This window comes from Vombatus ursinus, unplaced genomic scaffold (genome assembly GCF_900497805.2).
Source record: "Vombatus ursinus unplaced genomic scaffold, bare-nosed wombat genome assembly UNPS02014798.1, whole genome shotgun sequence".
In the NCBI taxonomy this organism is placed as follows: Eukaryota; Metazoa; Chordata; class Mammalia; order Diprotodontia; family Vombatidae; genus Vombatus; species Vombatus ursinus.
The window spans coordinates 5,132,523-5,156,840 of record NW_020954576.1 but is presented as its reverse complement, the minus strand read 5'-3'; the positions used below and the strand labels follow the sequence as shown (position 1 = coordinate 5,156,840).

Below are 24,318 nucleotides of genomic sequence, written 5' to 3'. Positions count from 1 at the left end.
AGTAGCTGTTCCCAGCTTTCCAATTTTTATATATATATGTATTTTTTTTTTTAATTTACTAGGGAGGGCCTAAAGACCTACTGGTAAATCTTGTTTCTTAAGATCAAGATTTGGTTTACTAACTGGGGACTCCTAGTTCTTCAAAGGATGGTTCAACCAGCTTCTTAAGCACTTTCAGGGAGAAAGAAGTTTTACTAAGGTTTTTTCACACTTGGTTTTAATGATAATTAACATTTATATAATGACTAGTATGTGCCAGGCACTGTGCTAAGTGCTTTCCAAATATCTCATTTAATCCTCACAATAATCCTGGAAAGTAGGCCTTGCTATTAGCCCCAGAGGGAACAGGCAGAAATTAAGTGGCTTCCCCAAGGTCACAGACTAGATTTGAACTCAGGTCTCCCTGACTCCAGGCCCAGCATTCTATCCACTGTACTACCTCTATTATAGCCCCTGTTCCTGCCCCCCAAAGTATAGCCCTTAAGGGGTAAGGGGAAAGGGCAATGGGTAAGTCACCTCTACCCAGATCACATCTAAATGACATAGGTAGATAGTAATGATACCGGCTCACTGCATCCTGAATAAACCCAGTTTTGCTGCTGAATGTCACTGTCTATGATACCTCATGAGGCTGATTTTTCAACTGGGATTATTCATTGCTCCATTTAGCTACTGGGGCTGTCCCATTCTTTGAGTGACCCGCTGCAACTTCTTACAGGAAATGCTCCATCTACTTTTCAGTACAATAAATATTTAACTACATGCAAACCACTGTGCTAAGCTCTGGGATACTAAGAGAGAGAAAAACAAAACAACCCACAATCTCTGCCCTGTAGGAGCTCTGTTACGGGAATACGATTTTGTACATAAATGTAGTTCAGGGTAGAGTGGGAACCAAGGAGGGATCCAGCCAAAGTGCCCTAGGGAAATTTGAGGAGAGAGAGAAAACTTGCAGCTGGGGAGATGGAAAAGGGTTTCATGGAGCTGATCTTTGAGGAAAGGAGCATTAGGACTTCACTAGAAAGGAGGGAATGCATTCCAGGCCAAAGGACAGCTTGTGAAAGTCTGGTGGTGGAAATGGAGGAACACCTTCTAAGTATGCAAAAACCTGAGAAGAGACTCATACAACAGTGTAGGGACTAGCCAGGGTGGTTCAGGATAGGTTCAGGACTTGTGATTTCATTGATAGAGGGAATTTAAGGCTCATATGTGAAAATCTTTCACTGGCAGATGCACTAGGATTCTGATGGGGGTGAGAGTGGGGGATGGGGAAGGGGCAATGGGGAAATCACCTCTACTTAGACCAGGTCTAAATGACATAGGCAGACGTCATCCATTGCCTTTTTTCTCTGGCTTCACTCTTTTTATATTAAACTAACTCAGTGACCTCTAGGCTAGCGTCAGTTTTTAATACAAAGGCCTTGCTTGGATTTGCAAAAGCCAAACACTAGTCAGCGTATGTGAGAGTTAACCATGCCCTTAGAAGCTTACCCACATTTCTCAGCCAAGTGTAGCAGGGGATTGAGATAAGTGCGGGGATATATAAAGAAACAAAATATCCACCTTTTTTTTTTTTTGCCTGAACCTGTCATTTTATCAGTTTCGGGAACTTTTGGTAAGGAAATTCCCTTCCCCTGATGCAGAGAAGCAATTTATCTGTTGCTTTTAATCTTAGCTCCCTCCTAAGTGACTTAATTTACCCATGGTCATACAACTAGTGTTAGAGGCAAGACTATAATCAACCAACTAAACATTTATTAAGTGCTAAACACTGTGCCTGGGATGAGGAAAATTCATCTTCCCGACTTCAAATCTGGCCTCAGACTCTATCTGTGTGCAAGTCCCTTAACCCTGTTTACCTCAGTGTCCTCATCTGTCAAATGAGGTGGAGAAGGGAATGGCAAATCACTCCATCATCGTGGCCAAGAAAACCCCAAATGAAGTCACAGAGTCAGACACGATTGAACAACAAAGACAGTATGCTACGTGATAGTGGATTTATTAAGTGCTTACTATGTGCCGGGCACTGTGCTAAAAGGATGGTCCCTACTCTGAAGGAGCTTATATTTTAAGAGGGAAAGTCAAAACATAAAAGGAATCGGGAAAGAAGAAGGAAGAAAGAAAAGGAGGGTACTGTCAAGGGCCAAGCCTGGAGACCTAGGTAAGTTAGGCAGAGGAGAAATACAAAGACAGAAGTACCTGCTGGAATGACCACTCCCCCCTCCACCTCCAGGGAAAGAATGCCTGGCTTCCTTCAAGTCTCCTCCTTTTTTTTAAGAAGCCTTTCCTGATCCCCTTAATATTAGCTAGTGCCTTCCCTCTGGAATTCCCTCCAGTTCCCTCCAGCTTCTCCCACATAGGCCTTATTTATCCATAGTTGCTTGCATATTGCTTCCCCCATTGGACTAAGAACTCCTTGAGAGCAGGGACTCTGTTGCCTTTCGTTGAATCCCTGGTGCTCAGCACAGTGCTTGAGTAGGCACTTAATAAATGGTTGTTGGTGAACCGAAAAGTGAAAGGTTCCTTGCCCTCACGGAGATTCTACTCTAGCCAGGGAAGACAACACATACATATATTGTTATATATCTACACAATAGATGCAAGGTGATTTTTGTTGGGAAGAGGTTTTGGGTGGATCGGGAAAGGCTTCATGTAGAAGGTGGAATTGGAGGTAAATCTTGAAGGAAATGAATATTTTAAGAGACAGAGGTGAGAAGGGAGTAAATTCCAGGCGTGGTGGGAGGGAGGAAACCAGAGGAAAGACCCATAAGTGTGAGATGGAGTTTTGTAAATGACTAGTAGGAAGGCCAGTTTGACACGTATAAAGGGGAGTAGTGGGCAGAATAATGTGTAATAAGACAGGAAAGGTGGATTAGGATTAGAGTTAAGTTCCAAAAAGAATATTTAATATTTGATCTTGAAAGTAATAGGGAGTCATTAGAGTTTATTGACTGGGAGAGAGGGCATGACATACTCAGACCTGTGTTTAAGGAACGTCACCTCAGCAATTGAGTGGAGAATGGATTGGAAAGGGACGACATTAGGGTTTTGAGCCTGGCAGACTGGAAGTATGGTGGTGCCTTTGACAGAAATCAGGTACCTTGGAAGATGGGGTGGGGAGAGGGGGAAGGTATCTGTGGGTTCAAAATGAATCCAGTTCTTCTGACTCCAAAGCTATCCCACTATCCACTTCAACATGTCTCATATAATATAACCCGAGCAAACCAAGTGTGGTCTAATGGGAAAAGGCAGAAAAATCTTCAAAAATGTTTTAGGTGTCAACCCTATGAAATATACTTATTTCTATGACATGCCACTGAAGTCATTCTCCCTCCCTCTCCCAGTTCTGAGAACAGTAATCAAATTAACACCCTGTAAATAATCAAATTAATTCCCAGTAAGGACACGTAAACCAACTGAAGTAGTAGGGCAGTCACCATTCCCTATTTCTGACTTCCCAGTCCAAAACACTTGTTGTTGTCTTCCTTTATTGGAAAGTAAGCTCCTTGAGGGCAGGGACTCTTGTTTGCTTGTAATTGGTATCCCCAATGTTTAGCAGTGCTTGGCTGGTAACAAGTGCTTAATAAATGCTCATTCATTCAATTACATATATGTATAGTAATTTAAAAAATCCCTTTGGTGCTAATTTCCATATTTTAGGAATAGGAAAATGGATCTAAAACTTCCACATAACAAGTTAATTACTTTATCACTGCCATTATACAAAATAGATCAGAGGAAAAAACAGATTAGGAGAACAATAAGAATGCTTTTAAAGACTATATTAAGTATATTAAATATATTATACTTTATTAATCTTGGTACAATGAAATAGCCTGAATATAGGTGGCACCCCTGAAATGGCATTTCGTTGAAAGGGAGTAATATTTGTGTATAGCTAGGAAAGAAATTATATAAAATAAGTATGTGAAATATTTACTATGGATGGCTTAATTTCTTTTAATTAAAAATATTTTAAACCATTTTTCCTTCCCACTCTTCACTATCATTAATATTTGAAACAAGTTTTAAAAATTGCCATTTCAAAATTTGAATTATTGTAGCTCAATTCCTAATAGCATAAAAAAAGGTCATCCATAGTTTTTAATCTAAAAATTACACGAAACCTCTAGAATCTTTTCACAGTAAACAGCTCACCAGGTAACCAGCACCAGCTGTCAGGGAGGATGAACTTTTTTTATGAAAGCTAGCAAATATACTTAACTTCCTTATGGTTCCTGAGATCTCCTCCTCAGTTCAATTCCACACATATAAAGCACCTACTTTGTACAATGTGCTCATTAAGTGCCAGAGGTTCAAAAATTGACATCTGCTGCCTTTCTAGCACTGGAGTGATACATTATGTGTACAGAGAAGTAGAATACAAGGAAATTTGAGAATCAGGAAGGCTTGATGGAGGAGGTATTACTGAAACTTAGGAAAAAACACCGGGCTAGTATTCCTGCCTGGCTGGAACATACAGTCCAAGGAGTGGCATAATGTGAGAGATCAATGCAGAGATAGGTTAGGGAAAGACTGCAGTGAATCTTGAATGCTAAGAGTTTGTATTATATCAAGGTTTTAGAGGGTGGGGGTGACATGGTCAGACCTAAGCCTTAGAAAGTTTATTTTGACAGCTCTTTAAAGGATGGAGTGGAGAGGGAAGAGGGCAGCTAAGCAGCACAGTGGATAGACTGAGTCAGGAAGACTCCTTTTTCCCCCCGAGTTTAAATCTGGCCTCAGACACTTACTAGCAGTGTGACCCTGGTCAAGTCACTTCACTCTGCCTCAGTTTTCTCATCTGTTGGATGAGCTGGAGAAGGAAATGGCAAACCACTGCAGTATCTTTGTCAAGAAACCCCAAATGGGGTCAGGCAGAGTTCAATATGACTGAAAAACTACATAACAACGAAGAGATTAGAAGCAAGGAGACCAAGTAAGAGGTTATTACAAAGTCCAGTTGAGGGATAATGAAGTGTAGAGCAGGGGAGGGTTCAGGTAGGGGAGATGAGAATACTGCTGAGTCTGAAATATCAACAGGACATCCAATTTGAAAAGTCAAGCAGCAAGTTAGAAATATGGGACTGGAACCCAAGAGAGATTTTTTGTTTAGTCCTAACCCGTTTGACTCTTCGTGACCCATTCAGGGTTCCCTCAGCAAAGATAATGGAATGGTTTGCCATTTCCTTCTCCACTTCATTTTACAGATGAGGAAACTGAGGCAAACAGGGTTGAGTGACTTGCCCAAAGTCACAAAGCTAGTGTCGGAGGCCAGATTTAAACTCAGGTCTTCCTGGCTGTTGGCCCAGCGCTCTATCCACTGTGCCACCTAGCACCCAGGAGAGAAATTATAGGAGACAGATTTGGACGTCATAGGTATGGAGATGAGAACTGAATCCGTGGCAGCAGATAAGCTCACCAAGCAAGAAGGGATCCAGGAACAGCATGAGGGAAACTCACGATTAGGAGATAACGATCCAACAAGAGAGACTGAAGAGGACACAAAAGCGTTAAGTTCTCACCTGTACAGAGAACACGCAGGTGAAGGAACTTCCTCCAGCAATGCAGGTAAGCAGCTTCTTTGCAACTCAAAGAGTCTTGCCCTGGGTCACGGAGCCAGTATGTATCATATGAAGGACTTACACTCAGGTCTTCCTGGTTCCAAGGCTAGACCTCTATTCACTGCGCTATAGCTGCCTCTCAGGAATCGGGCATCAGGAATAGAGGGAGTGTGTCATGTGAGAAATTAAAAAAAGTTTGGCTGGATCATAGAGGATGTGAAGAAGAGTAATATCTAATACTGGAAAAAGAGCTTTAAATGTCAAGTTGGAAGGGCTTTAAATGTCAAACAGAGTTTGATCCTAGATGAGAGCAAGACTGAAGACGAGTGATTGATATTGAAAACTTGAGTGAGAGATTTAAAACAAAAAGACTGAGATTGAGAGCGAAAATGAGATGGAAGATGAGAGATCTGTAGATGTGATTGAAGAAAACTGACATTTATAGAATAGTTAGCTTTATACAACATTTTAAGATGTACATAGCACTTTACAACATTATTTTATCCTCATATCCCCGGGAGGTAGGTGCTATTATTCTCGTTTTACAAGTGAGGAAACCGAGGCACAGAGGTTAAGTGACTTGAGCAGAATCACAGAGCTAGGATCTGAGGCCAGGTTTGAATTCAGTTCTTCCTGACTCTAGGTGCAGCACTATCTGGTGACCACCTAGATGCTTCTCCTTGTAGTAGATGAGAATCTGTTAAGGTTCTGTTCTGTGCCTGCATAGCCTTCAAAAGCCTCAGGGTCATCTCCACATCACAATGAAGCTTTGAAGTAGGACTTTCATGGAGGTTAACATACTCATGCATTCTAATATTCATATCAGAACAGCAACATTTCTCCATAAATATTAGTTTTTCAAATAAGTTAACTTATACCCAGTCTATTATCAAATAAAAGGCAAACTGAATTAGGAAGCTCAGTCTCATCACTATAACTTAGGAAATTTTTCTTAAAGAAAATTGATAAAACTGTATACTATGCTTCAAAACATTCTGCTTTAAAGGTTATAACCATTATGTGTGATTTTCTACCGTGTGTGCATACAAATCAGTCCTTTCTTATGCATATGTAACTCCAACATACTAAAATCCTGAGGAGATAGCTTAACTAAATTTGGTAATTAGCATACAAATTTATAATGGCTCTTTCACATTAGTCAGCAAAATGGCAACTGCAATTAAGTCAATTTACCATCTTTGAACCTCAGCTAAGCCTAAAATCTAATCTTGCTCTAAGTCTTCACAAGATATTAATGGTGAAGAACTAGAATGTTAAAAAAAACAAACCCAGGGGCAGCTAGGTGGTGCAGTAGATAGAGCACAAGCCCTGGAGTCAGGAGGACCTGAGTTCAATTCTGGTGTCAGACACTTGATGCTTACTAGCTGTGTGACCCTGGGCAAGTCACTTAACCCCATTGCCTACCAAAAAAAAAAAAAAACATATTAACATATATATATTTTTTATACTTGTAAGTTAGATGTGTTCAAAAAAGTGCTTTAAACTTTGTTCTGTCTCCTTTGTTTGCAACTCTGAAAACCATTCTCAATTCTTTGGATAACATCTCAGTATTATAGCTTGGCTTTGGGTCTCTTATTTGGTAATTTATCTTCAGAACTGTTAATTCCTGGAGATGAATTTGATTTCAACTCAGTTTTATGGTTGGGTCTTGTGGCAACCAGTGGACAGTTTTGATTAAGCAGTTCTTAGGTTTTATTAATGGCATGTGACTTGATGAGTTCCCTAAGTGGGGATGCATTGCGTGTTCCTCCAAGGAGATAGTCTTTTCACCTGAAGGGACTCAACGTGTGTGTATGTGTGTGTGTGTGTGTGTTTTCAACTTTGAAATGGCATAGTTTTGAAGACATACAGACAACAGACTTAAATGTATGAAAAACAAGTCATTATCTTAAATACAGTATTTTGAAATCCTTTTTATTCATAAGCGGTCAAAATTGCAAAATAATAAAACTCAGTCAACAAATTGTGAACTGTGCCATATGAAACATACAAATTTAGCACTACTATACAGGGTGTTTTAAAATTTTATATAAAAACTTCTGGGACATCTATATACAGCCAGTATTTATTCAAACTGTGATAACAGAAAAATACAGATTTAACTTTGAAGGCCACAGAAAGAACCCTCTCAATTTTATAATCCATACACATACACCACCCCCCTCCACACACACACTCTTCATTATTACTCACAACACTTTAACTTTCTCATTATTTGGTATGATACTCTTATGAACTAATTTTTGCTACATAATTAAGACAAATTCGTTTCCCAAAGACATTTGTAGCTCTTAGCTTTGGCAACGGTTTCTCACATAAGGCAGGAATCCAAGTGTTCATTAATTTCTGTCTCCAAAACTTGAGTCTGGCAAACAGGGCAGCTCACTGCTTTTTTGTGACTAATTAAACTGCTGGAATTCTGAGATGAGGTGACAGGGAATGAACTGCATTTTGAGCCATTTTCACTTGTACATATGTTATTCATTTGCTCTTTCTTGATAAAAAAATTGGCAAAAGCAGTTTTGTTTTCGACTTTGGGTCTCTTATTTGATAATTCATCTTCAGAGCTGTTAATTCCCCGAGATGAATTTGATTTCAACTCAGTTTTATGGTTGGGTCTTGTGGCAACCAGTGGACAGTTTTGATTGGGCAGTTCTTGGGTTTTATTAAGGGCGTGTGGGTTGATGAGTTTCCCAAGTGAGGACGTACTGCTTGTTCCTCCCAGGAGATAACCTTTTCCACTGAAAGGAGTCAACAGCTGGCTCCCTCCTTCCTTTGGTTTACCTGCAAAAGCCGTTCATTAATTATGAGATTTTTCCATTCACTTAAAGCCAGAACACCTTTATTAAGCTAACTCACCTAAGCTAATGGATACTTCAAAATGCAAAGGCTATATTGGATGATAAAGTGGAGCTATGCAATAATAAGCTGTTAATGGAGGAAAAATGAGTTTCTTTAGAAGCAGTTTTTTAGGGTTAAGCTTTTTTTAAATTTCCCATTCTTTAGGAGCTAACTCTCTGTGGAATTAAGATAGAAATCTCCCATGATCAAAAATAAAGTGAAGGAAAAAGACAGATGGCTAGAAAACACCAAGAATGAAAGAATTAGACACAGTAATTTATATATATGAAATATAATACTATATATGAATCCTATACATTATTTACAAAAATATCCTTTATATATTCTATCTAAGCACTTCCAAACATAGCTAATCTTCAAAGAAAAAGTAAATTCCACAAATACAATTCTTCTCCATCCTGAGTAGTACAGAAAAATCTGATTTAAAGTCTTTCATACAGTGCTAATCAGAAGCTCAGGGCTAGGGCAGTGAAGTAGAGTTTGTGGGCTACCCTATCCTCTAAGTCACTGCCTTCTCTTCAAGAGGGCTATAGTGAGCCATTAAAGGAAAAAAAATGCTCGTAGGCAATAACAGACATGTTGTGTGATGACTAACTTTGATAGACTTAATCCTTCTCAGCAACACAAGGATCTAAGACAGCTCCAAAAGTCTCATGATGGAAAATGCCATCCACATCCAGGGAAAGAACTATGGAGTTTGAATGCAAATCAAAGCATACTATTTGCTCTTTTTTTTCTTCTGTTTTGTTTTGTTTCCTTTTTCTGGTGGTTCCTCCTATTGGTTCTAATTCTTCCTTACAACACCACTAATGTGAAAATATGTTTAATAGGAATGTATATGTATAATCTATATCAGACTGCGTGTAGTCTTGTGGAGGGAGGTGGAGAGGGAGAAAAATTTAAAACTCAAAAGCTTATGGAAGTGATTGTTGAAAACTAAAAATAAATAAATTAATTAAAATTTAAAAAAAAAAGTGTGTAGGAATAGCACAGCCTTGTAAGAATCTGCAAGCCTTGTAGCTCCAGCACACCATGGGCCCCAAGGGGATGAGCAGGGAGGGCAGAAGCCACTTCTGGCACAGGACAAGGGGAGGTCAGTATTACCATCATAAAGTCAAAGTAAGGCACCTGTAAAAATTTAATTTAAGCTTTTGTAGTGTGCATTTTGGTTGCTCTCATATTTATCATGTGGCTCCTAATAAATTAAGGAGGCAATGTAGTACAGCAGAAAAAGCAATGGCTCTAAAGGCAAAGCACCTGGCTTCAAATCCTGCGTTTGACCATTACTCTTTATGACCTTGGGCTAGACCCTTCATCATCCTGGATCTCAGGTCCTTCATCTGAGAATTGAGAGTGTTAGACTGGATGGCCTCTCAGCTCCCTTCTAATCAACCAACAGAGGCATTTATTAAGTATTTACAATGTTCAAGCACTGTGCTAGGGATTCAAAGAAAGGCAAAAAATGGTCCCTGCCTTCAAGAAATTTCTATTCTAATGCAGCAGACAATACATAAACAGGTACACACAAGATCTGTACAGAGTGGATGGAAGCTAACCTGCAAGGGGAGATTCTAACCTCTAGGCTTAGGATCCTATGGATGAAGTGTTCCCTGTAATGTCGTTTCACCTAATGTGTGTTTTACAAAAGTAATTACTGATGTCAGATGGGGGCATAGCTATCCTGAATTCTGGTGTGACGTTACTATCTTGGCAAAAGTACAGCAGTAAAATTATTACACCTTGAAGTCTCTTGACTGCTGAATAATTTCTTGTACCTCTATTTAGAGTGGCAGAGTACACCCCTATAATTCTTCAAATGGCACCTACCACTCACAAATAGGAAGCATAGTTTCTTCATAGATATACGAGAGCAAGAATGCAATGCTACTTCCTTAAAAGTAAAATAATAATAGAGAATAAAATCAAAATGGAGAACAAAATTATACAAGAACAAATGACTGGTAACTGCATGCCACCAATTCCGAGCTATGCCATCTCCATTTTGATATTCATCCACCCTGGAAGTCTTTAACCATGGGAACCACTCTGGACTCTTATTCCTGAGCACGCCTTGTCTTCCATGGAATCATGCCTCCACCTCCCTTTCTAGCTGTCAGTTACAAAACATGATGCCTCCACTCTAACTTTCATGTCACTCCTTTCTAGCTCCTCTTTAAGAGGTATTTCCCCTCATTAGAATGTTAGCTCCTTGAGGGCAGGGACTGTTTTGCTTGAGTGTATTTGCTTGCCCAACACTTAGTACAGTGCCTAACAAACAGCAAGTGTTTAATAAATGCTATCTGAGTATCAATTAATAATATGAAAAGTACTAACATTACATCATAGAGGCAGGGGGCACAGTAGAGTGTTAGATTTGGAATCAGGTAGATCTGAATTCAAATCCTGCCTCAGTTTCTTCATCTGCAAAATGGGGGAAAGCACGTACCTCATAGTGTTGGGTAGTGAGGATCAAATGAGACAACATAGGTAAAGAGTTTTGTTTTATATAACAGAAAAGTGTTATATAAATGGTAGCTATTACTATTATGCCATGGAGAAAAGGCAGAAGAATGTAAGTCAGGGTACCTTTATCTTTACTTTCTGTTCCAGAGTTTGGCTGCTTTTCTAGCTCTGTCTTTTTCTTGCCTGTTGTTGAATAGCCCTCTGGTTCTTTGACCTTTATGTACGTGCCTCCACAAGTTCTCTGATGCTCAGCCCACCAAAAGTCTTTAGCTGAGGGTGCTCTGTTCATTGCCCGTTTCACGTAACCATAGTAGGGTTTTCTGTTCCGGCAGGGTCCATTGCAACGCCACCAATGTTGACGGTACACGTCCACCTCATCATGAAAATTGTGGTATATCTGCATTAAAAAAAATTTTTTTAAGTATTTATTCATCACATTAACAATAACACCTTTGCAAAATCATTTAAAATGGGCAACCTTGCTGTGCTTTTTTTTTTTTTAAGGCAATTGGGGTTAAGTGACTTGCCCAGGGTCACACAGCTAGTGTCAAGTGTTTAGTCTGAGGCTGGATTTGAACTCAGGTCCTCCTGACTTCAGGGCCGGTGCTCCTTGCTGTGCTTTAGAAATTATATTAGAAACTGGAAGGCAGCATAGTAAAATGGGAAGAGCCTGAAAACACAGGCTCTATGCAGTGCTGACACTCCCACGGCCCATGATGCTGGCCTGACAGTATTTCACCTTTCTGGGGGTCAGTTTCTTCATCTTCATCTGTAAAATGAGAAAAGCTAAACTAAATAACATCTAAGTTCTTTTCAACTCTAAAATTCTAAGGCTAATATTTCACCTTCTTAGTTTCCCCTGGGCTTCTGAAAAGTTCTAATTTTGGACAGAAAGCATGAGAGTTTAACTTCTATCAAAAGTGGAATTTTCATCATAAACAGAGGAAACAAATTCTTTCTGAGCTGAATAAATTTAAGGAAATGTTTGAATCATTCAATTCAACAACAAATTCAACAAACACACATCACGTTATTGCGTTGGGTGTTTGGAATAGAGAATAGAGACAAAGGCTGGATTAGATCACAATCTCCCCTGCCCTCATGGAACTCAGTCTGAAATATAATATTAATGCCTTTGGATTCTATTGCTTTCAGCGGTCAGATGGAAAATGATCAAAACCTAAGAAAAGCTCATGTACCACCAAAATAAGTAAGGCTGACATAATACTTAATTGGATGCTATATTATCTGAAGTAAAATCACACCATAGAAAATACTATTCTAGCAAAAAGTTCTAAGTGACTAAATGCTTCTAATGAAGAAATCATTGTAGCACACAATTTTCTACAGTAAGTAAATCTTCTTTCTGCTCCTTTCCATGTAACAAGACAGTGGCAATGGAAGAAACGGTGTCTAATTGTTTGTGGTTTTGCTTAGAATAACTAATTCCCTAATTCTTGATCAATGATAAGCTACCAGTGGTGAGGAAAGCTGAATTTTTAAAAACTGTTTTGCAGTAAACCCTGCTTCTGGTTCCTTATTCTTCTCCACTCAAACACTGTAATCATTCATCCTCTCAAATGCAAATTTCATTTACTCAACAAGCATTAATTTAACTCATACTGCACTAAGCATGGTGGAACTTGGGAAGAAGAAAGTACCAAGAGCAAAGATGCTGGTGGAGGAGAGCTCAGGACTGCTTCCTCTTTTAGTACCATGCTCAGAACTCTTACAAATTAATCATCAAAGAAAAGGATGGATCAGAGGATCAGACATCTAGTACCAGGGAGATGAAACAATGGTAGTAGCTGTCTGCATTTGCTTTAGATTTCTTCCTATATTATATTCATAAGGTGTGAGTGTGTGTGTGTGCATGTATGTGCGTGCATGCATCTCTGTGTGTGCGTGTGTGTGTATGTATGTGTCTCTTCATGGATATTTGGCTCAGTCAGGACTGATCAGCTGAATACCTCCAGAATTTATAACAGGGCAGAACAAGCCCTGCCTGTGATGACAGCAGTACAATCACACCAGCCTAACTTATCTGAATCACAACAGAGTTGAGCTTGTCTCTAGTTCCTATTTTCTAAAGAGTACCTGGGATAGAACACTACATGATCGAACAGATCTTCCAAAAAATATTTTCAACATCAGCCACTTTTCCTGATTATGGAACTAACTCTAAACTCTGACTACAGTTAAGACACCTGACTGCATAGAAGGTAAACACTTTGGCATGTTTTGTTCTTCATCATGTGTCCTTATTGCACTTGGATGTCAATAAACACAACTGTTATGAAAAGATTTTCATTCACTTTTGACTTGAAATCTGTATACAAAAATATGTGTTTATTCCATGAAGAAAATTGTGTGGAGTAAAACACATGGCATTCATCTGGTAATGGAAGACAGAGGTCCTGGGACATATTTTTGGCTCTGCCACCGATTCAATTGCATGGTCCTGGACAAATCACAACTTCTCTGCGACTCAATTTTCTGGTCTGTAAATAGAAGAGAACATCTTCCTCTACCTTGAATTTTATTAAAATTAATTTGTCTAAATAAATACAATTACAGAATTTCCTAAAGGTGGTACACTTACTGTTATATTGGCTCCAGTTAGGCGATTGATGCGACGCATATGTTTACAAAACTCTGGGCCGTGACCTTCCCGATCTTTGTCATTATTAGTGACAAATAAATACGCATGTATCATTTCATGTAACAGTGTCTGAAACAGGATAAAAGCAAACCAACTCAACTTGTGACCTTTATGAGAAAAATGCAGAAAAATTAAATTGTTAAACTAAGGTGATGCTTATGCTTTAATTTTTTTTTCTTTTTGGGAGGACAAGAGAGAAGGTAGTGAGCAGAGGGAAAACAAAATTTACAAAAGCCCTAACACTGTTACATACTATGTGTATTTACTCAATATTCATATGGATTTCCAACATGCTAGAAGCCTTCTTTGCTTTCTCCTGACATTGTGGGCAATACCAGTCTAGCACTCTAGCCATTATGACCTGCCCATATTCTCTTTGTGTCACATAATTCTTTGATGATATCTTTTATTCCTGTTCTTCTCTGGAATTCCTGACTGGTCATATGCTGCAGCCTGCTCATATCCACCATGCCCCTCCCTTTTCCACTGCCTTTTAAGTGACATTCATTTTTAGTTCTTCTGAGCCAATGGTATTCCACATCTCACTGCCGCACACCACCACCAATAAGATGTTTGTATTGTAAAGGTCAGCCTTTGCTTTTATGGGAAGCCTGAGGTCAATAAAAGTACTTTGCAATTTCCTAAAAGCAATCCAAGCCCATTCTCCTCCCTCTTTTCAAGTCTGGGCCCAGTTTATATTCCATATATATATTGTCTGTCTCAGATGCATATACTGTTGGACAAGCTCTACTGGGTGACCATTCAGAGACCTGTTGAAATCTGAGCAATACACATTTGTCATTTATTTGATTCTCCCTGTGTGGAGGAATAGCTCAAACTCCTTTGAGCAATTACAGATCTCTTCAAAGGAGTGACTCTGAAATGTCTTAGGGTTTGCTGTGATCACTAACATTTCATCTACAAGCAGGGGCATCTGGAAGATCTCATCATTTAGAAGGAATCCCTCCTTGACCAGCACTCTATATCAGATCTCATCACTATGGTGAATAATTTTGTTGAGCACACATCTCCCTGCTTTATACCTTGCCTGATATTTATTATCAGAGGGGAACTGAATAGTGCTATTTCTCTTCTTAAATCTTTCAAAGAATACTGAATGATCCTGATATATGGATAGGAGACACCTTGTTATAGAAGAAATTGTAAGACGGCATTTGCTGTGTAAGTCAAATGTTTTTGTATAATCAATAAACAAGAAGCAGAACGGGATCTTATATGCTTTATATCTTTTAGTCAATGGTGAGATAGTAGATGTGGTCTTCTGTTGAAAATCACTTGCAAAAGCCTTCTTGTTTCCTACTAACACACCTTTACTGAGTATGCCTTCAATTTGTATATAGAAATCTCTCCAAAACATTTTGTACAAATGGGAATAGACATATAGGTCACCTTCTTTGGGGACAGAAATAAGGTTGAGATTTTTTCCCCATATCTTTGGTATCTTTCCTTCCTTCAGCTAGTTACCTTGTATGTTGGTATATTTACTCATTTTAAATATAACTTGTCATAACATAAATAAATCAGCCTGATAAGATTAATGAAGTCTTATTATAATGTACTTTTCAAAATCTTTCAAGTTTATGTCAATGTCAATTTTAATCAGAATTGTTATTGCTATAATTTGTATTTATCATGAGCTTCTATATCATCAATGAGTTTCTATATTTTATCAATCCACAGACATTTATTAAGTACCTACTTGTAAGTCAGCTACTGGGGACACAAAAGAAAAAAATTAAGTTTCTTCTCTTAAGGAGCTTCCATTGGGGAGACAACAAGTACATAAAAAAAATAAGAATAAAAAGGATACAGACTATATGTAAGGTAATTGGGGGTCGTACTGGAGGGGGGAGGTTTTTGAAGTTGGAGAGAAAAAAAGCCTCATGGAAAGATGGCACCTGAGCTGAGCTTTCAGGTGTACTAGGGATTCTAAGAGGCGAGGTGAGGAGGAAGGGCATTCCACATGCTGGTGAAAGCCCTTGTGAAGGCATCAAGATGTATATAGTGGAAAAACTATTAGAAAAACTATTTATCAACTATACAAAGGCCAAGCAATTTTTTCTTAGGTTGTTATGCAAAATATATCATATATAAAACAAACCTTATTTAATACTAATAGGTCACAAATTTGAGATTCACTCTAAATTTCCAAAGTAAATAAGGTTTTATCAATATCCTGTTAATCATGTTAAATTTATTTTTAAACACACACATATACATTGGTTTCTAGATTTCAAGTCAACTGACTTAATATTTATTGAATATGGTTTATGACTTTCACCCTACTCCAAATCCTTGGGGTCTCAAAGGCCATGCCATTGGAACATAAGCACTAGCAGATGTGAATAAGTCAGAGAAAGTATGGGATCTAGGACAGAAAGCATTTCTATCATTTGGGGGCTGGCCTAGTTATGAGTGAAAAGGCTCATCCCCACAAGGAAAACCAACAAATTATGTCCCTTTTTTGGCTCAAACATGCACAAATACTGTCTTCACTGAGGTGAAAGACGCATTCACACCAATGAATTAATAGTCCCTTAAAGACCAAAGCACTATCCTAAGAAACTTCATTTCTATAATCTATTATATTGAACATTTAGCTTCTCTGACAGTACTGAGTGTACGTCAAAGTGTAACCCATAAGATTTATTTCTGCTAGCATTTCAAAGTGAAAATTTAGCTGATTCAGCAGAATACTGATGAGTTTCCTGTTTTTCTGCTGCCTGAGGTTTAGCTTGTCTTTAAAGATGAAGCTCTGTTGTCACTTATTTTTTTGCTACTACCCTCTTCTTCTGTTTTTAACATTCTGCCTTTTGCCCAACTGCAAATGTTCACTTGAAGCTATTATCTTCCTACTTTTATCAATATTAATTATAAAGAAAACCCAACTATTTCTTCCTACTTTCAAAGATGTCATTTAGTTTTTCAACTGAAAAGTACCGGAGTTGACTAAATAATCTATGAGATCATGTATATAGATCTTCTCCATCTTGGAAAAAAAAATATTGCTGTTTTTTGTCCAAGTCATCTTCAAGCTCTTGGTAGTGTAACTAGGACAGTACATAAATTTTTCCTCTTGGAAGTAGCAGTACAGGTACCTAACATTTAAAAGTATAGCCAAACTGACCTAATTCTGCTCTGTGGCCATTAGGGATCCTCAGCCTCGTGAACAAGCAGATGGTTGCAATTTGATTAGGGAGAGGAATATGGGGAGAGAGAAGACAGGATGCAGACACTTGTGGTGTCTGTGGTGAGTGTGGGGGATGCCACTGTAAAAATTTCGAGGGATGAACTCTTCAAAATTTCATGTCAGCCTAATTCATTCAAAGTTTATAATAGCGTAATATTACAGCACAAGTTTTTAGCCATTTGAGACAATCACAACAATGTAAAAGTCTTCTACATTCCAGCACAGATCTACCTTGCAAGCTGAGTAACCAACCAAATAGCTCAAAAGCCAATGTGCTGAGAGGGGGGAGGATCCACAGGAAAAGAATTAAATAAAGCTAGGGAGGAGAAAGACACACTGCTTCAAGCAACAAAGACCCTATTTTTGACAATTGCCAAAGTGACCCTCAGGATAACAAGCATCTAGCATTTGGGGATCGAAACAAGTGGAGAGTGAGAATTCTTTGGCCTCTTCAAATGAGGGGAGTTCTTTTATGCTGGTTGTACCAGTCAGCTTTTTTTTCCCTTTCTTTTCTTTTCTTTTTTTTTTTTGTGAGGCAATTGGAGTTAAGTGACTTGTCCAGAGTCACACAGCTAGTGTGTTATGTGTCTGAGGTCACATTTGAACTCGGGTCCTCCTGACTCCAGGGCCAGTGCTCTATCCACTGCCCCACCTAACTTAACCTCTAGTCAGCTTTTTAAGCATGTCTCTGAGAAAGAAAAGGTGACTGGGGGAGGTCAGTGCTCACCAAACTTGTGAAAAACAGAATTAGGACTATCAATGTATACTTGCCTTGATTTTGACAATTATATCTTTAAAAGCTAAATAACTTTCTTTTATACTTCTTGTGTTTGGTTACTCATGTAACCATTCTGCTATCTGAGTTTCGGACAGCTGCTAAGGCCCTCCTAAGACATTCATCTATAAAATGAGGAAATAAAAATGTATCTCCAGAGTCCCTTTTAGTTGTAATATCTAATTACTAAGATAAGAGTCAGGATTTATTTGTGAATACCCACCTCTATAAGATCTTTTCTCGGTCTCAATTTTAAAAGGGGTTCACTGAGGCTGATGGAACACATTCCACCTTTTCCCTCATACTTACAAAATCCAGCACATCTAAAAAAGACAAGTAAAAATGCAAACATTCAAGTTTTAGTTACACTTACCAGAAATTCAAAGAAATATAAACAGAAAAGGAACAAAATTTTTTACCAAGTCTATTCTCAGTTGTTTGCATCTTATCCTAGGTTTGGATGATTCTATCTTGAGAACTAAACTGCAAAAGCTAAAGATGGGCTCACCCAAACCCTATAATCAAGTCTGTGGGAAAACAGTGATGTAGGAAATGACTCATTTTATAGAAATTTTCATGACTGGCATTATGGGTCAATAAGAAAAGAAACAAATTTGTTGTCAAAGGATTCAGGTTTGAATCTTGGCTACTATTTACCTGGTGTGACCTGGGCATTATCCTGCCCTTCTGAGCTTTAGTTTCTGTAGAATGAGGAGATGCGGCTGGATTATCTAAAGGTCCTTTCCAGTTCTACATTTTAGCACTTTGAGAGTCAGATAGGGTTAGCTAGATGGCAGGTGAACTGAAATTCTGAATTCCTGCAGGATACTGAATTAGCAAGAAGATGCTATCATGGTAACGAAATAGAAAGAAGAAAGTGGGAGCCAAATACAAAACAAGATAAGCAACGTCCCTTCCCCACTATTCAGGGGTAGGCTTTGCCAGTGGTACATAGGAGCTATAGAAGAAAAACTACACCCAGTAGATACTTAAAGTTGCCAAAACATTGCATAGTTTCTCTAATTTTCTGATATGAGTGGGATGAAAAGAGTAGGAATAATTTGAGGAATGATTGAAAAATTATTTCTATTATGTTTTGTATTTCCTTTTCTGCTCCAATTAAATACACTTCCTGATTCTGTTACTTCTAGAGAGGTGGTGTTGCATAGTAGATAGAATGTTGGACCTGGAGCCAAGAAAAAATGAATGAAAATTCCACTCGGGACACTGAAAAGTTACATAGCTTCTCTGAGCCTCAGTGTCCTCAGTTGCAAAACGCAAATAATGATACATGTAGTACGTATGTCAAAGTTGTTGTGAGGGTTCAATGAAATGGTTTACAAATTTTACAATGCTAGGTAAATGCCAGTTATTACTAGATTTTTGTTAGCACAGTAATAGCTGAACAGACACCAGTTGATAATAGCTTCTTGGCCAGGTGGCAAGCCTGCTCTATAACCCTCTATTACTATCAAGGGGAATCAACTGATGTTCTGCTATTTTCTCACCTAATATAACTCTCCAGTTCCTGGAAAGGATGGAGAGGACTATATAAAACAAGAACAAATTTATGCTGAGAGCAACAACTAATTGTTTTAGAGCCACTGAAACTTGGGGTCCTACTGGAAGGTAAAGCTTCAAAAGAAAATAAAAAAACTAAAAGCACATGAGATCTCAATAAGAGAGCTGAAATTATGTTTATAGTTTTTTCCTCTTAGAATATGTATATATAAAGATATGGTTCCTTCAAAGGAAACATCATAATCTAAAATAACAGCTAGAACAAATAAGATAAACATATATTATTTTTCTTAAAGGCTGGGCTACAAGGCAGGAAGCAGAACTTGCTTTCATTGGCCTCAGCTTCCTTACCTGTAAGAGGGAATTAGTCAAGATAAATAGTTCCCAACTGGGGGCCATAGACTTATTGTAAATTGTCCTCAAGCTTATAAATAAACATTTCTTTTGTAGAATGAATGTCTCATACATGTTATATTACTATTTCAAATTTATGTAGGTGTTTTTGTGATTAATGAAACATAAATTTTAAAGCATTCCTGAATTCACAGTAGCTTTTTGATAAAGTTCTACTCAATGCCTCATAGAGAGGGAAGTGACCCTAGGTTCTTGAAGTCTGTGCCAGTGAAGCATAGTGACAATTTCTACCATGACAGAAAGTGTTCCAGCACAGTCAAAGGAACAGACTGCTTATGCCACCCTTTCTGAGGAGGAGCCTAGGGCCCAATTTGTTCTTCTCCAGTGGGTCAGCCATTTGGTGATAAATTCTGTGCCATGGCAACCCATGAAAGACAAAAATAAGGCAACAGTTCCTGGTCCTTCAAAGTCCCATTCTAGTTCCTGAGTGAGTAAATTATTCAAGCATTATGTGCATTATTTAAGTGATTACTATATAAGCCAGGAACTGTATGTGAATAAAAAAGTCTGTTCTTCTCAAGGAGCTTACATTCCACTGGAGGGAAACAACATGTACACAGAAATATATACAAAATAAATACAAAGTAATTTGAGGCGAGCAACTAACAATTCCAGAATCATGAAAGAGTTATTACTGAAGGTGGCACTTGAGCTGAGAGCCTTGAAGGGAGCTCTGTGTTCTAAGAGGCAGAGATGAGGAGGGAAAGCATACCAGAGACAGGGGACAGTGGAGCCTGAAGAAAAGAGTCAGACAGGAGAAGGAATATCGTGAATGAGTAAAAAAGCATTTATTAAAAGAGCTTACTTATTATAAGCCAGGGATAGTGCTAAATACTAGGGATACAAATACAAGCGATAGTACTTTGTGATCACGGAGTTTACATTGTAAAGGATAAAGACAAGGTGAGGGGGAGTGAAGTAAAGGTCTGCTTCTGCCCTTGTGCCCCAAATAAGGTGAAAGTTCATCTACTAAACCCAGAGCCCCCAGAGGCAGAGCACAGGATCAGATGGTAAGGGGATGAGGATGTATGGGGAATGGCAAGTAGGCCAATCTGACTGTGACAAGAGAATCCATGTAAAGGCCTAATGTGTAATCAGTCTGGAAAGACAGGCTTGCATCAGACAGTGAAGGGTTTTAATTGAAGAAAAGACGAGTCTATAGTTTACACTGGTGGCAATAAGGAGCAAGAGAAACTTCTCATGTAGTAAAGTGATATGGTCAAATCTGTGTTTTAGTACTATCATTTTGAAGAGAAAGGGTTGCATAAAAATGGTTTAAGCAAAGTTAATCCTAGGGACAGAGTCCTAGCTTAAGAGAACTTAAAAAGAGAACAAAATATTTCAAAATAAAGCAATATACAGAAATGGAGTACAACATATACCTAACTTTCATAACCTTAGTTATAAATGGATTAGACAATCCAATAAAACAAGTGGCAGAACTGATATAAAATAACTCAAATCACACTTTGGAGCGGCCAACAAAAGGTCAGAGTGACACATTTTTCTGGCCTAAGATGACTTAGCAGGTCAGCAGGAGAGGTCTGTGACACTGGGGTGGGAGCTAGCTCAGAATACAGTGCCGGCAGCGGCAGCATAAGCAATAGGCCTTGGAAGTAGACCAGGAGAGTGGGACCATGCCTCATCACAAATCACCATCACCTGGGAAAGCACTGAAAACCTGCAAAACCCTAGAACTAATTCTGAAAACAGCAGCACAAAAAAGCTTGAAGCTTGAAACAGGGCCTCCCCGCCCCCAGGTGAGCAAAGCCCAACTTAAACAAAGTGCAAAGTTAAGAAAAAGACAGGGAAAAGGAGCAAACAACAACAAAAAAAGAACCTGACTATAAAAAGTTATTACAGTGGCAGAGAAGACCAAGATACAATCTCAGAAGAATACAACAGCTACAAAGCAAAGTCTAATTAAAAAAAAAATGCTAACTGGACCCAAGTCCAATAATAAGTCCTGAAAGCATTAAAGAAACAGATACAAGTGGTGGAGAAAAAATTGGGAAAAGAAATGACAGTGATGCAAGAAAATTATGAAAAGGGAATTAACATCTTGGTAAAAGAGGCACAAAAAATACTGAAGATACCTTAAAAAATCTAATTGGTCTAATGGTAAAATCAGCACAAAAATTCACAGAAAAAAAGAACTCCTTAAAAAGCAGAATTTGCCAAATGGAAAAAGAGGTGCAAAAACTCACTGAAGAAAATCATTCCTTAGAAATCAGAATTGGGCAAGTGGAAGCTAAGGACTCCATGAGACATCAAGAAACAACAAAGTCAAAAAAATGAAACAAAAAAATAGAAGAAAATGTAAACTCCCTAACTTGAAAAAACAACTGACCTGGAAAGTAGAATAAGAAGAGATAATTTAAGAATTATTGGACTACCTGGAAGACATCATCAAAAAAGGGATCTAGACATCAAATTTTAAGAAATTATCAAGGAAATCTTAGTTCCACCAGCAAATTAGAAACTGAAAGAGTCTACCCAAAGAAACCCCAAAATGAAACCTCCCTGGAATAGTATAGCCAAATTCCTGAGCTCCCAGAACAAAATCTAAAATACTTCAAGCAGCCAGAAAGAAACCACTGAAATACTATGGAAACACAGTTAGGATCATACAAGATTTAGCAGCTTCCATGTTAAAGAAGAGGAGGGCTTGGAATATGATATTCTGGAAGGGAAAGGGATTAGAATTATAAACAAGAAGAATAACCTACCCAGCAAAACTTAGCATAATCCTTCAAAGGAAAAAAAAAAAAGCTACTTAATGAAATGGAGGGCTTTCAAGCATCCCTGATAAAAATAATAAGGATCAATAGAAAACCTGACATTTAAACACATGACACAAGAGAAGAATAAAATGGTACACATTAAACAGTAATCATAAAGGGCACAGTAAAGTTAAACTGTTTACATTCTTATATGGGAAGATGAAACATGTGACTCCTAAGAACTTCGCCATCATTAGGGTAGTTAAAATCTACAGAGGGCATAAAGTCTAAATCAAATACACTGAGATGATTTTTTAAAAAAGGGGCGGTGGTGGTGGTGGTGAGAAAGGGGGATACACTGGAAGGAGGAGGACAGGAAAGGTAGAATGGGAAAAATTTTCTCACATAAAAGGGCACTTTCTGGACACTCTTTTCTCTATGTTTCTGTGATACTACTTTCCCCTGGTTCTCCTACATGTAAACAGCTACTTCCCATTCTCTTACTAGTTGATCACCTACATTATACCTTGTAACTATGGGGGTCTCCTAGACCTCTCATTTCTCTACACATTCTTTCTTGGTTACCCTCCACAGCTTTCAAACTATCAACTCTATGCAGAGGCCTCGAAGTTGCAGAGATCCAGCCCAAGGCTCTCCCTGGAGCTTCAACTCCACATGACCAAGTGCCTACTGGACATTTCAAACAGTATGCTCCTGAGATACCTCAAACTCAACATGTTTAAAACAGAACTCATTATCCTTCCCAAAGGAAAATAAGGCATGGATGGAAGAAACCCTTTCAATTAACAGATAAAGAAACTGAGTTCGAGGAAGGATTAAATGACTTGCCCAAGGTCAAACATGTATCAACTGGCAGAGATGGCAACTAAATTCAGGTCCTGTGATTCCAAGTTGAATTAGATGACTTCCGAAGTCCCTTCAAACTCTAAATCCAATCATTATGATAGAGAACTGATCACCTGGTGGTGATTTTTGAGTGTTGGGGGGTGGGGAGAGAAGAGAATTAGAAGGGGGAGAGGATCACAGAAGCTCATCCCTATCAACGTCTGGAGGGCTCTGCAGCAGTAAGAGAGATTAAAACATAATTCTTACTACTGAAGCATAAGTAAGAAGTGATGCATTTGTAAACACTAAGGACACTATTATTTGATTCAAGCAGTAGGGATGCTAATAGATACATATCTTCTCAATGAGATTTTGCTTCAGTCCAAGAAAGGTTCAAAATTACGAAACTCCTTAGATATTCCGGCCCAATGCACGGCATCCAAAAGCACAGAGGAAGAAGAGAGAGATAAAATGACAAGAGGGCAGAACTGATTTTTGGCTTATCACTGCAGGAAGAAATCTGGGTCTGTGCAAACAAGCTGGCCACGGACGGCTCCGCGCTGGGAGCCAGGGGGCCGCAGTTACCGCCCCCAGGCGGGGCAGCCCGGGCTTCTGGAGTCCCCCCTCCCCCCGACCCCACAGCAAGGCAGGGGATTTACTTACAGCGTCATTCGAAAACTCCACTTCACCTCCACCGCCCCCAGCCGCCCCCAGAAATACAGCTTGTTGAACTGCACGAACAGCGCTCGGAGATCGGGGTTGGGGTCCACGAGCTCCCAAGCCTCGTCCACCAGCGACTTGGGCTCCTTCGGGGGCGGGACCAACGCCGGGACCTCCGTGTTCCACTCCTCCTGCAGCTTCAGGGCCAGCGCAAAGTCCTCTTCCACCGCGGCCATGACAGCAGGAAGGAACTCGGGGGGGAGGGAACCGAGAAAACAGAAAGTTGCAACCTCACACACAGGTCCGCCACCTCGGCATTCCTACTGCGGGAACCACAGTGTTTCGAATCAGCTTGTCGGAAACGGAAACTAAAACTGATCTCGCGAGAGTACAAGAAAAGGCGGAGGTGACAAAACAATCAACTTCCGGCACTAGAAGGGCTCAATAGTCAGAGCCCAAAGGACCGGAAAAGGAGTTTCTCAGCCTCCTCCTCCTCCTCTTCCTCCTCTCTTAGTCTTAAGTGGTTTTTTTGTTTGTTTGTTTGTTTTTTTGCACAGGCGCAGCAGCCAAGTGGCTTCATTTTCCTTACGTTCCTTTAG

General features: G+C 39.1%; 1 protein-coding gene across 1 annotated transcript; it reads right to left on the bottom strand.

Moving 5' to 3' along the window:
• Positions 1 to 7,488: 7,488 nt before the first annotated feature.
• Positions 7,489 to 24,101, bottom strand: LOC114049533 (sprT-like domain-containing protein Spartan). Its single transcript, XM_027870770.1, has 5 exons — positions 23,723 to 24,101; positions 17,779 to 17,878; positions 13,510 to 13,638; positions 11,031 to 11,304; positions 7,489 to 8,366 (listed from the first exon to the last, which is right to left on the bottom strand). The coding sequence occupies exons 1-5, from the start codon at positions 23,953 to 23,955 to the stop codon at positions 7,894 to 7,896; spliced, it is 1,209 nt and encodes a 402-aa protein (XP_027726571.1). The 5' UTR covers positions 23,956 to 24,101; the 3' UTR covers positions 7,489 to 7,893.
• Between the last annotated feature and the right edge of the window lie 217 nt (positions 24,102 to 24,318).